Genomic DNA, 14,247 nt, shown 5'->3' on the forward strand with positions numbered 1-14,247 from the left:
AACTCAGGGTTATTCCACCAAATATTGATTTCTGAACTCTTAAAACGTATATAAACTTATAAATATGTTTTAAATTTAGGCTAGGTGAGTTTCAGGTGGGCACTGGTCTGGCTTTGGGTGGGTTTCTACATGAGTTGTTTCTTGTTACAGCTCACCTAAATCTCAGATGGGTCTAATCTAAGCTCCATGTGAAGGGATAACCCAGACTTGGCCTAGGTTTAACCCCTCCTGGTCCCATATGTGGGGTCAACTATGTTGGGTGACCCACACAGGCATGTTAACTGGAAAGAGGCTTATGATATGGACACACACACACACACACATACACACTCAAAGGGCTGGGCTTTCTTTCTGAGGAGCTTATAAATTCTAGGGATTTTGATTCTTCGGGTTTATTTTGTTGTGAGGACGGGACATAGCTGATACGTCACATACATTTTTACACCCATACTGCACATGAATATATTAATACATCAAAACAAGGAAGATTTCAGGCACTCATTAATCTTCCTAGAAATGGCAATATATGATACTATATGTTTAAAAATATCTTAATAAAGGTCGATATCAAAAGTGTTAGCATTAAACACTAAAACACTAAAACACAGCATGATATATATTTAAACAGTAAATATCTGAGTACTATTTATTTGAATAAATAATACATTTAAGACAGTTGCACTATTGGCAATATTTCACAGTCTCAGTAAACTGCACAATATGATGTTAATAGATACAGGAAAATAATATTAGAAGTCTGTGCTTTGTTAAGTGTCATCCCTCCAGAAATTAAACATTTTTTGTTTTATATAAACAACTAAGAGTGTGCCATATCGTATTGTATGTGATAATATTGCCAAAATATATCATATTGTGATATCGCAATATTTTCAAAAGCTGTCTATTTCGTATTTGATTTGCTACAACATTTACTGTATTGAATTTTAATTGTTTGCTTGCAGTTTATTATGCATGCACTTTAGTTCTGTGGTTGATTTTTGTAGGTATTTTACTTTATATTTGCCTTGAAAAAGTTACTGTTTACAAAAATGACTGTCCTATTTATTCAGAATAAAACATATTTATATTTACTTTGTAGCAGTAGCATATTCTTGAAATAAATTGTAAAAAAAAAAAAAAATCAAATTTAAAGAATATTGTTATTGCAAAAATACCATAAACCTGTATACCAGCTGCGGTATTAAGAATATGGGTAAAAAAGGCTGTTTAATATAATATGTATATATATAAATATATATATTTATTTTTATGATATATTTACTAGTTCCGGAGTCAGTGATGAAAACTAGACATTAAACATTTATCAATTTTGGAATTTTGGTCTATTGAAACACGTACCACTTTCAGACCCACAGAATGAAGGCTTGGACTGACAACTAAAGCATTAAAAGTGCCTAACCACACTGAATAAAACTGCACCCAGCTACTTTTATAAACTCCACTTCATCTGTCCTTTCATATTGAAATGACGGTACTTTTAGAAGAAGAAAAAAGGCTGTGTATCTGTCAAACTGGCAGCTCAAATGGGCGCCACTTCAGAAAGGTTGTTCTATTGAAAACGGCTGCAGAGTGGCGGAGTGTACTCAGTACAAAATAATATATAAAAAAAAAAAAAACTCGGAACTGTTAAATCTCTGCTTCACTGCTTTCTATTTCATTTTGGTAAAGGCTAATATTTAGCTTGTGACCCACAGAATATAACTTTATATATATATACCCAACCACACACACACACACACACACACTCATGAAAAGCCATGTGTACACTGACAGCCTGGCTTCCATTGTAAGGGTCATTACAGGTTGTATATCACTTAGCGCTTCAAAGGAGCCTGACTTTAATAGGCCCGTCTGTTTGACCTCGGGGTGAATGGCTGAATTCCTGTGTTTGCCTGTAAAGTGGGCAGCCTAGAGGGTAGAGGGTTGCTAGGCTGTCACATTGGCAGTGACAGCCTAGCAACCCTCCCCCGTACCCTGCAAAAAAAAAAAAAAAAGAATTTTGCACTGGGAGTAGTGAAAATTGTCTATATGCATCCTCCAAAAAAAAACCTGTTTGTCCCAGAGCAAAAATAAACAAATAAATAAATAACCTTTGACAAGATCTAAAAGCCTAAAAAATAAAAATAACAGGAGTATTCAAAATGTTCCCCCTGAAGTGAATGAACCACTTCTGACACCAATGTTTACATACAGTATTATCTATTAAATACATGAATTTACTCATTTGTTTTCCGTATCGATACAGTATTGCAAAACAAAATATTGTAATAATTCGATCTATCAATATAGTTTTTTGTAAAAAAAAAATTGAATTTCAATATTCTTCAAATATATGAGCGATTTTCGGCGACGATGTTTAGTTTTTACAATGTTTAAATAATGTTCAAGCTACTGTTTCCCATACATTTAATTATTATTATTATTATTTTTTTTTTTTACTTACATGCAGCTTTTATATTAAACACAATACAAACTTAACGTTCTTGTACCAGCTCAGGAAAAGTGTAAAATATGAAAATTCTTTATAGGTTTCTGACAGAAGCAAATGTCTATCTACTGAGATTCCCTTTGCAGCTTCTATGCATAAAGATGTACAATCTTGATTAATTCATATTGAAAATTGAACTAAATCAGTATTTTGTTTAATCAAATCAATTTCAGCCATACTCTAAAGTAATTGCCTTAATCTATTGCCTTTTCTAATAAACAAATTTGAAATTACCTCAATTTACTGCATTGTACTTAATAGGGATGTGTATTTTAATGTATTGCGGATATATATTCTTGGGGTGGGACAAAATATTGATATCTTGATATATTGCACAATTTTCTAAAAGAAAAATTACATTTCTGGGATCTAACGACTAATATCTAGTGGGTGGGGTTTAAACATAACACTTTGACACACTGAACCACTTCTGACACCAATCTTTACATCTAAACTAATAAATAAAAAGCAACACCGTGTGTTTGAGAATTATTACCTTATTGTTAAATAAAGTATATAAATACTGTGAATCTTCGTGCATTGCCACAGGATAGTTTGGGTTCTGGGTAACAATCGCATTTTCGTGTTGTCTGTCTTATTCTTGTCTTCAAAGCCCCCCTTTTGTGCAGCCAATAAGTGTAAAATACATATATTTGTCTATTTTCTGTCTTGGCTGTCAAAACGCTCTGGGCTATCTGATACAACAGCTCATCACTGCAACTTAAGCAGCGATGCCAAAACTCCCAAATTAAAGATGCCACTCAAAACGCTGCTTTAGCAGTCAATGGGATAATCAAAGCGCGGTGGAAATTTAAAGGGACGTTCCTCTTCCCTCGCTTCGATTGAACAACTTCAAAGGACATCAAAACGCGAGAGCCTCGGCTGGCAAACTAATCCCGGTCTCCAGCGTGAGCCAAAGGATCATCTCCAGACAAATCAGACAAGACCTTCTGATCAAAGACGGAGGCCCTCAATGTTCCTCACGTGCTTGGAGAAAGCAGCGCCACAACGGTCAATTATCATTCCCATCCTTCCCACAACCTAATACCCCACTAAGAATCGCAACACAGCTTTAAAAAAGCATGTACTTATTACAGATAATGAGCGTTGTTCTTACTTTCTTACCAGCTCCACACACACAGTCCAGAGAGTTTTTTTCGTGGGTTTTCTTATAATCAAGATGGCGTGAGTTTAAAAAGCAGTGTTTAAAGCAAACAGTTGAAGGATCCTGAAGGATCAAAGGCTCTGTATGTTGGTGTGAAAGTTGGTTGGGTTGACCCCACACTGGTGCTGAGTGTCTGTGAGCTCCTCACGAAGTCATTAATGGAGAAACATTGGGTGAAAAGGTGCCAATCACACCATAGCGAGAAAATAGAGAAAGCTCAGGGTGCACTGTATTCATTACATCAAGACCTCTACATCAACTTCTCGTAACCAATGCAAAAAAAAAAAAGAATACTTCTTGCCTGGAGAATTTATATAAAAAGATATATATAGATATATAGATATATATACTTCCCCACATATTTACAATATTCCAGAAAAGGACCAACCAATACTGGCAACACTACTACCATTCGCTGATGCCAACCACTCTACTTTAAAATCCATTGTTTAAGCTATTTTTCTATTTAATTTAATTAATTTTAATTAGTTAGCTAGTTAGTTATTCGTTAGTTAGTAAGTTAGTTATACAAGGGTTTTTTTATTCTCTCTGTATGTTATAAATATGTATATCAGCATAAGAATCTGCAGATACGTGCTAAATTCAAATATCGGCAGTGCATCCCTGCTTATATTGCTTACAAGCACTATAATTGCGATTTAAATATACAGCCGTCTGTTTATCTGCTTTGGCGTTTACTTATATTTTAGTGTATTTGGTCTTAAGTTTTATATTTTGTAACTATAGCAAACATCCAGTAAAAACATACAAATCTCTTGTATATTTTGATAACAACAATAACTATTGTGATGTTAAAAAAATATCACAAACAAATTGCCGAATATTTATACAAAGCAAACACACTCTAAAAATAAACAATTCTACAAAAAAGCGCCTTAAAGCTTCATAGTAACATAGCAACAAACAAAACTCTTTGGCTCTTTAAAAAAAAATGATTCTGATATTATCATATATGATATGATAAATATATACAATACATACAAACAATGACTACTGTTTTTGGTGTTACATTATACTTTCTTAAAAAAAATATTTTTTATAATATTGTAAGGTCTCGTAAGCATATCAAGATAATACGTTTTTATTCATATTTTCCAGCTTTAGTTTATTTATGTTTTAATCAGGAATCGTGGTGTGAATGTAAACAGCAGCAAAAGATTAGAACTCCAGTGTTTAAGGAAACAGTCCTGAAGGATCAAAGGCTGTGAATGGTGACAGATCCCACACTGGTGCTGGGTGTCTGTGAGCTCCTCGCTAAGTCACTAATGGAAAAACATTGGGGGAAAACGTGCCAATCACACCGTAGCGAGAAAATAGAGAAAGCTGCGCTAATTCCAGCTCAGTTCTCACCGTATTTATTACATCAACTTCTCCAGTATTTCCCGCTAGTGCTGACGGTTCTCTAAATCCACCGGTCTCTTCATGTCTAGTGTAAACAGACAAAGTGGTTTGCGTCAAAATGTGTGGCCTAAAAAAATGAAGCTTCCATTTCTTTTATGGATCCAGCGTTCGGGCGTCCTGCCATAATGCCTTCACAGGATTAACCTGACCAGTTCCAACACACACACAGATAAACCAGCCCCGGTGTTTCACCTTGAAACGTCCCACTTCAGCGGGCCGACATGCGCGGTAAAATTTAATAAGGGAAAAATATCTGAGGCAGTGCTGAAAAAAACGATGCATTTCAGTCAGAAAATAAAAGTAAACAGCGAGACCTGAATGTAGGAACGGGCTGATTGATGGACGCTGGTGATTTGCCAAATGTGGAAGGTAACAGTGATTTTTTTGCATAGCATCTGTTTGGCTTCTTGTTGAGTAACAGTAAATCATGCAATCAACACCAAATGGTACCATTCATTTCATTACAGCCTGTTTCATCCATTGTGTTTTATCTGCTGAATGATAGTCAGAGACAGCAAAATTTCACCGTGAAGAATGAACACCTACATTTGAACATATTTTTTAAGTTTTTAAATTCGAGAAATACAGCATACTGAGTATTCAGCATCATACACTGTTAAAAGAATATGTTCCTTGAGGGTTTCTAGGGCTTCTTCAACTGTGGACGAAGAAGCTTTCTTGAAGGTTCCTTAAAGCATCCTAAGGGATTCCTCCACAGTTTCATCACTCAATTAACTTTTCCTTAGAGAACTTATACTTTTTAGCAGTGTAGATCACATAAATACACAAGTCTTATATTGTATTTTTCATTTTTAGAATGAAAGTGGGCAAAAAAGTAGAATACAAGTATTAGTGATCCCAAATGAAAACTAAACAAAAACCTAAAAAAAACTATATCTACCAATGCATACCAATACATAATAGCACAAAAAAGGTTGGTTTATGTTTATGATTTTTACAATAAATTCAAATAATACAGTATTTCTCAATCCTAGTCCTGAAAATCCACTTTTTTTGCTTCCCACAGCTGATTCAACTAAGAGTCTCATTAGCAGTCCATTAATAAATAAAAGTGGATGTGTTAAAGCATTGAGAACCAAGGTTAAACAACATGTAATTGACTTAACAAATGATTATGATTTCTTCACATACCAATTATCCAAAATGCCACGATATTATAATGCATTCTGCATGTTTAGGCTTAGAGTATGAAAGTGTGACAAATTATATTGGTGAGATTTTAATCTTGACATAAGACAAGTAGTGTTATATTACCAACCCCTAGCATATAGGAAGTTTTTTTTATTTCTTCTAGAGTCAGATTATATCTGTGCAGTATCATTTACTTAAATGTATCTGAAATTAAATGTACTTTAAAAAAGCAAATGTAGAAAGTTGCGAAACTTTTTCAAAGTAAATTTTACACATATTTTTTTTTTTTATCTGATGTTGCCAAACACAAATTTAAAATATTAGTAAAAACCCCTTTCCTGTGTTGATAACATCATCCACAGCCATGAAAACCCATAAAACACATGAGTGTAAGATGATCCCTCAACGCGTGAGCTGTAATGTGAGAGAACCGACACTAATGACTGCATGAAGTATGAGTGCATTGATTACTCTGGCCCGGCCCCAGACCGGTTCACATATTATTGATGGATAAGCAGCACCAGGGGAATCCCCAGACGTAATTATAGCCCGGCACATTCAAACCGCCCCGTTAACCGGGCCGACCTTGGCGAGTCCGGGTCGTGGACCTGCTCTACAGAAATGGGTGATATCCGTCTGTCTAGGCACAACACCAGTAACAGGAAGGGATTCCAGCAACGTTTCCCAGTGAAGTGTTGCTGGCAGTGAGTGACTGCTGCTTTAACAAGAAGCAGCATGCTCTCATAATTCATCATAATTCATCATAACCCATCATAACCCATCAACTCGCTCTAATCTTCAGCTCTGAAATACTGCTTACTCGGCTTAACGGCAGACGCTGGGAACAGAAAGCAAGCGCTGTATTATCAGTCGTGACATGCAGATGTGTTCACAGACTCGTCTTTTTTTTTTTTTTTTTTTTACACTGTTTTTGAATTAACTGACTGAAAGCAATTGACTTTGAATCGGTTTATTTAATTAAATAGGAAAATTATTCCATAACGCAAATGTGCCAGATTTAGCAAGATTGCTCATTTCCGTCTGCACTTACAACAGACACTTTTAAATAATCAATTAAGAATTCAAATAAAAATTGTACAAACTATAACGTAGAGAGTAACAGGTAACACTTTACAATAAAGGTGCATCCACTATGATCAGAAGATTGCTGGTTCGAATCCCGGTCATGCAGCTTGCCATCAGCTGCCAGAGCCCTGAGAGAACGCAATTGGCCTTGCTCTCTCTCTGGGTGGGTAGATGGCGCTCTTTTTTCTTCTCATCACTCTAAAGGGTGATGTTGATCAGCACAAGGCGTCTGTGAGCTGATGTATCGAAACCGAGTCACTGCGCTTTCCTACGAGTGCGCTGTGATGCTACTCGGCAATGCTGCATCAGCAGCAGCTCAAAGAGAGGTGGAGTTGGGGCATTACTTGTGATAGGAGGAGTCCTAATGAGTGGTTTGGGTAATTGGTCATGTAAATTGTGGAGAAAATGGGATAAAAATGAGAAATAATTAAAATAAACAAATATACATTATTGTACATAACAGTACTTGAGTGAAAGAATGTCTCAATAAAATATTAACTGACACTAGTTAAGACATTATTAATCAATACAAATTGATGTTATTAACAACATTCTTAAGCATTAAAAAAGAGGAATGTTTAATAATGTCATAACTGATGTCAATTAATAAATAAGTTTACTCATTACTTAGGCATTAAATAATGTTTATTACTGTCATAAATACTGTTAATTGATGTATCCTTATTGTAAAGTGTCACCGTAACATGTTAAGATGTTATACTGTTCTGTTCTATGTGTTTTTTTTTGTTTTTTTTTTGTTTTTGGAGATAAAACAATCATTGTAAACTAGCAAAGTAAGAAAATATCAATATATAATTGTAAACTATAACAATTTAGGGTTAATTTTTGTTTCACAGACTGGGATTAAAACTAGCCAGAGACTTCTGTTTCCCTTTTAATATGAAATCTCCATTGAAAATGTTGTATAGTCCAAGACAACGATTATTTGTTTTGAAATATTGCATGGATTCTCAAAAACACAGCATTGGTTGTCCATCAAATAGCTTAGACTGTAAACATTTGGGGCGCACAAGGACTAGTTTATTTAAAATACAATTTTCCAGCTTAGAAGACCTAAAATATTGCAATAGTACTGATGCCTTTTGACTTCCTATCTAAAATGTTCAATGCTTGTTTCTATGCCACTTCAATCAAGTTAAGATTTGGCTTTCTGCACTCCATAAAGAAAAGAAAAAAGGGCCAGATGCTGCCGAAGCAAAAGCCAGCCTCTCCAGTTGCTAATTGCAGGCAATGTATTTGAACAAACACATACCGAACAAAGACGTGTTGAGTGTGTGCAGCGTAAACTGCCTGCATCTCAGACAGTCCCCAGAAAATGAGGTTTGACAATAGGGAGTGACAAAGAGTCTGTGTGCTCAGAGATCAGCCGGTGAGGATCTCAGGGATATGTGCCTTTGTGCCACCGCTCAGCCTCGCCCAGCCCTGCCTCTGTGGGATTTGCATTTCTATGGCTCGCAATTGCAAGTTCTAGCTTGCTAACAAATTATGCATCATTTGAACAACTTTGACTAACCTTGAACAAGGGAATACTGTGATACAATGCTTGAAAAAACACACGATACTGTTAAACATAAAGCTGCCAGTTCTTTGATGCCTTAGAACAGGTTCTGAAGGGTTGTGCCCAAAATGATTTGGTGGATTCCCTCTTTAAACACTCCCGAATTTGATAATCAACAGTTGAGTTGAGTTAGGAGTCTCTGAGCAGAGAAATATCCAATTGGATTTGGTCAGTTAAGCTGTTTTTCCACTGCAGGTTACCTACACTGGCCAAGTCGACTCAACTCTACTGCTGAGAATTGAGAACCAGGAATCAGTTACCAAAAAACAAGTGAAGCTTTGTAGAATTGAGTAGAGTATTGTTGATTCCATGCAGTGGAAATGCGCTATAAATGGTCAAATTCACTGGATAGAACTAAACAATCTCTCTTCCTTAAAGCAGTGGTGATCAAACTTGTCATCAGGGACAATCAGATGGTTCAGATTTTTGCCCCAACCCAAATCACACACATATGGACACAACAAAAACATGGACCATCTGGAAGACTCTGATGACTGGTTTGAGGACCAGTGCCACAAAGAACCATAAACAGATATATGTGCATGTAAGGAATCTTTATAGAACTGCAAAACCATTACAGACAATGCCAGGTAAATGGTTTATCCTAGAACCTTACAGTACATCCATACAGTCAGGAATCAATGCTGTCCTCAGACATGAAAGAAATCCTGTGTAGAGCATCATATAGACATGCAAATTGATTATAAAATGTGTATACTTCTTCAGATAGTTGAATAAGGCATCAAACAAGTGTATAAATCGTTTTTTTTAGATGTGAAGCATCTCTTAGACAATAGGCTATAGACTAAAGTAAAGGTTTAGATCACGAAAATCACTCATTCGTCGTTATCTGTCATCTTTCATAATGAATAGATTTCTTTCACTTTTTAAATAGATTCGTAAAGATTTAGCTATGATATCCAAACTTCAAACCCAGGTATGTCACTGCCCAACAAATCTAAAAAAAAAAAATCATGTGGCGAGCACCATATAGTTATGCAAATTGATTATAAAATGTGTATACTTCTTCAGGTACTTGAAATAAGGCATCAAACAAGTGTATAAATAGTTTTTTTTAGATGTGAAGCATCTCTTAGACAATAGGCTATAGACTAAAATAAAGGTTTGGACCACGAAAGTCACTCATTCGTCGTTATCTGTCATCTTTCATAATGAATAGATTTCTTTCACTTTTTAAATAGATACGTAAAGATTTAGCTTTGATAGCCAAGGTTCAAACACAAGTATGTCACTGCCCAACAACCCCAAAAAAAGAAAAGAAAAACTGTTCAAAAAACCATCAATGGTGTTTTAATGAGATCAGCATTCCTTTACTGTTTCGCGTTTATTTGGCCGTGACGAAACCCAGCAGCCAAGGTCAAAGAAAGGTGGGAAGAGAAATCAATGGAGGTGAAAAACGAGCGCACTGCCGTCCGTAAAAGCAGATGCGCTCGCCATCACGTCCGCATTCTCCCGTTTGACCCGGCGCAGCTGTCTGCGCTGGCTGGGCTCATTAGACCGAGCCGCTGGGGGCAGGTCCGCTCGGGCCCGGGAGCTGGGCTTCACATCACTCTGTTTGTTTACAACATTAGAGGTCAGCAGGGCGCTATTGATTGGGAAATGTACTTTCAAACAGCAGCTTATTAAAAGACGGCCGAGAGTGGACCCGAGGGGCCTGGAGGTGCTGATAAATTCTCAGAGCGGGGGCAAGTGCAAGGGTGCATCTACCACACGTTTACTTTACAGTACTGCTCATTTATCTTTCATAAGAAGCTGGATGTGCAGAAATTAGAGCTGGTCAATAATTCAATACATAATAAGGTTTCAATAAAGGTGACTAAGAAGCCTTAGTCACTAAATTGTCAGTTGTTACAAGGTGCATTACATGAGTTGTCTGAAGTCTGTAGGTACAGATATCATATCCATTGTGGGCATTCTTGGTCAGCAGGACAATGCTTGTCCACATACTGCTGCTGTTTTAAGATTGAAGCATTGAAGCATTGCGTTAAAGACAAAAATACTAGTTTATATCAGAATTACATTGTTTTGACAGAACCTGTATTGAAATATACTGTGATTTATATTATTTTTGGCCATATCTTGCAGTCCTGGCAGAAATATGTGAGTAAAAGGAAACCACCAGCAGTCTAGGACATCCTTACATTCTGATAGGATAGTAAAACCTTTTTTATTTTTAGAACAGTCCTTCGAACATCTGTACTGCGTCAGCCACTGAGACTAAACCATTCAATGGTTGGTTAACCCAGAGTTTCACAGCTCTGATCCTGTAGGGCATGCTATCGGCGCCCATTCTAGTGGATTCCTGTTTAAACACACCTCCTGCTACTCTGAAACTCTTGTTAAAGATCTGATTCATTGAGTTGGTTGTGTTAGTAAAAGCAGGGAAAGCACTAAAAGGTGCAAGGCAGGATGCCTTCAGGACCAGGAATAAAATAAACAAACAAACTGGGGGGGGTGCAGGATGGGCAGGATAGTACACCGTAAGTGATGATGCCCTTGCATCATCATTATCATCTATTTTTTACTAATAAAGGTAAAAATTCCAGGTGCGAATAGCTCATCCCTCTCCTTTGCACATTGCATTGTGGGATAAAAGTGTCCTACATAAGTGTCATAACCACACTCAATAACTCAATGTTTTTGTGTATGAGTGCATGATTGAGAATAATTAAGTATACTCAACTTCTTGACACTACAATTTATACTACATTTTATATACTCAAACATTAATAAGTATTAGTCAGGGATACACTGAAATGGAACTAGAACTGAGCTAAATTAAACATTCAGACAAAGACTAAATACTGAATGCAGAACTTAATGTTTATTTATTTTTACATGTTCAAAGAAAAAGCAATTACACAAGCAACTACTACTATTTAAAAATATGTATTGGACACTTGTCTTTTTTTGGATGAGTATAAAATAATCTTTCATTCAATATCAAATAATAGATCTTTGTGCAAATACATTTGTTTGTCGAATATTCAATGCATCCCTAGAATTAGTCATTAGTACACTATACATATTGAGATGCACCGTAAATATTGTGCTAAATCTTGATAAAAACATATCTCCAGCTTATTGACTGTGAGTGCGTGCATGACTTTTATAAAGCTCAGGAAAAAAAATAAGAGACAACTTCAGTTTCTGAATCAGTTTCTCTGATTTTGCTATGTATAGGTATATGTTTAAGTAGAGTTAACATTGCTGTTTTATTCTATAAACTACAGACAACATTTCTCCCAAATTACAAATCAAAATATTATTTCCAGACCTCAAATAATGTAAAAAAATGTTTTAAGAAATTAGAAATCAATATTTTGTGGAATAACCCTGTTTTTAATGCATCTTGGCATTTTCTCCTCCAACAGTCTTACACACTGCTTTTGGATCATTTTATGCCACTTTCGGTGCAAAATTTAAGCAGTTCAGCTTGGTTTGATGGCTTGTGATTATCAATCTTTCTCTTGATTATATTCCAGAGGTTTTAATTTGGTAAATTCAAAGAAACTCATCATTTTTAAGTGGTCTCTTATTTATTCAAAGCTGTATTATATAAAATGAACCATGCTAATAAATCTAATTTAGAAATACCTCTAAAAAATACAATATCTTATCAACAGCTTTTTCAGATCAATTCTCATCAAACCTCCAAATCTCCAAAAATGATAATGATTGTACCCTCTCTTTCACTGCATTGTATCATCATATTATCTTGTCTTATCCTTGTCTTCATCTTTACCTGAGCTTCCCCATCGTTCATTAGGTGAGTGACCATCCCTCAAAACGGCCAGCAACATCAGCTTTCTTTAATCCAGCGTCTCGCGCCACACACATCGTGGACGCCACCTACCGGCAGTGAGCGGCACCACAACCTAAGCTCCACGCTTGGGCTGACTGGCTATTCATTTCAATGAATTTCAATCAATTCGTGCTCGCGTTTCTTTAGGACACGTTCTTTAAGTCCCTACCAACCCCATGTTTAGAAGAGTTTGCGCGCGTTAAGTGGCAAAAAGGTGCAAATGTGAGATTGTGCAGAAAGATGCCGCTAAATACGGCTTTAACAGTGTATATACACAGTGTTGGTAGAGAGGGTATATATATATATAAAAGCTTAGGACTTACTTGATGCGTTCATCAACAGCAGCAGCAGTATCCAAAAACTCGCCAGCGTCGCCATGCTTCGCGTGTATTTTTACGCACCAAAATATCCGATCTGAGATGCGTGGACAATCTCCGTGGACAATCTCCCGCACTAATCTCCCGCACAATCAATCAATCAATGCAAACTTCAGCACGATCAGCCAGCCCCCCTCCGTCCAAAGATATCCAACCCCCCTTAATCAGAGCGATCAACGGATCAGATAAGATGCGCTAAACTGCGCGAACAGTTTGCGTATCTTTTTTTTCCCGAAAGAAAGAAAGAGAGAGTGACTCCACAGCACGAAGCTCACAGTAGTTTCTTCTCCTCTTTTTCCTGGATGGACAGGTAAAGAGCTCCTCTCACTCCGGCGGCTCGAGTAAAGCCCACCTTCTCCAGCAGGATCTGAATGGGGGGAACAGAGCAGTCCAGAAGTGTTGGGACAGGCGCGGGGAGAGAGAGAGAGAGTGGGGGAGTTCAGGAGAAGCTGCTGTGTGTCCAGCTGGAGAGATCCAGACCCGGCGCTCTAGCACAAGCAGAGAGCGGTGAAGCCCAGGCGCTGCATCCAGTGCGCAGGCAGGCAGGAGAGCAGGGAGCCAGCAGCGTGATCTGCCCCGCCTCCAAGTGGAACCGGGGCGGGAGGAGCTCTCTGCTCAAACCACCCCCCCTCCACAAACACACACACACTTTTACACACACACAAGCGCGCGCGCGAACAGGCACACATACACACCACTTTGTTTGTAGAGAGTTGTAAGAGTATTCCCCCCCAGTTAGTAATAAGTGTTGGTAGTAAGGGTAGTTGGGGGTTTGGTTGGTTGGTTATTAGGTCGGTAAGGTGGCCCTAGTTGGGTTTTGGTTGATACTTGGGTTAGTAGGTTGGTTAGTTGGTAAATGAATGGGTTAGTTAATAATTTGGTTGGTGGGGGAACGAGTACGTATTTTGATCAATTAGTTGGAAGGTGAGTTAGTTGTTTGGTTGGTCATTGGGTTAGTTGGTTCGTTGGTTAATAAATTGGTTGGTTTGGGGTTGGTTGGTTAGGAGGTTTATTGACTAATAAATTGGTTGGTTTAGGGTTGGTTGGTTAGTAGTTTTGGTTGGGGTGCTACTTGGTATTGGTTTGGTTGATTGGTTGGAAGGTGAATTAGAAGGTTGGTTAGTCGGTTGG

The 14,247-nt window shown here is 37.2% G+C and overlaps 1 protein-coding gene across 4 annotated transcripts in view; it reads right to left on the reverse strand.

Moving 5' to 3' along the window:
* The window catches only part of nectin1b (nectin cell adhesion molecule 1b), a 381,414-nt gene extending 367,733 nt beyond the window's left edge, over positions 1-13,681 (reverse strand). For 2 of the 4 annotated variants that reach the window (XM_049483659.1, XM_049483660.1), the window contains exon 1: positions 13,063-13,680. In XM_049483659.1, the coding sequence (XP_049339616.1) occupies positions 13,063-13,117 (55 nt within the window). In that variant the 5' untranslated portion in view covers positions 13,118-13,680. Of the gene's footprint in view, positions 1-13,062 lie in introns of all 4 variants that reach the window. The other 2 variants (XM_049483657.1, XM_049483658.1) reach the window with 2 other exon arrangements.
* Positions 13,682-14,247: the final 566 nt, after the last annotated feature.

This window comes from Astyanax mexicanus, chromosome 9, assembly GCF_023375975.1.
Source record: "Astyanax mexicanus isolate ESR-SI-001 chromosome 9, AstMex3_surface, whole genome shotgun sequence".
In the NCBI taxonomy this organism is placed as follows: Eukaryota; Metazoa; Chordata; class Actinopteri; order Characiformes; family Acestrorhamphidae; genus Astyanax; species Astyanax mexicanus.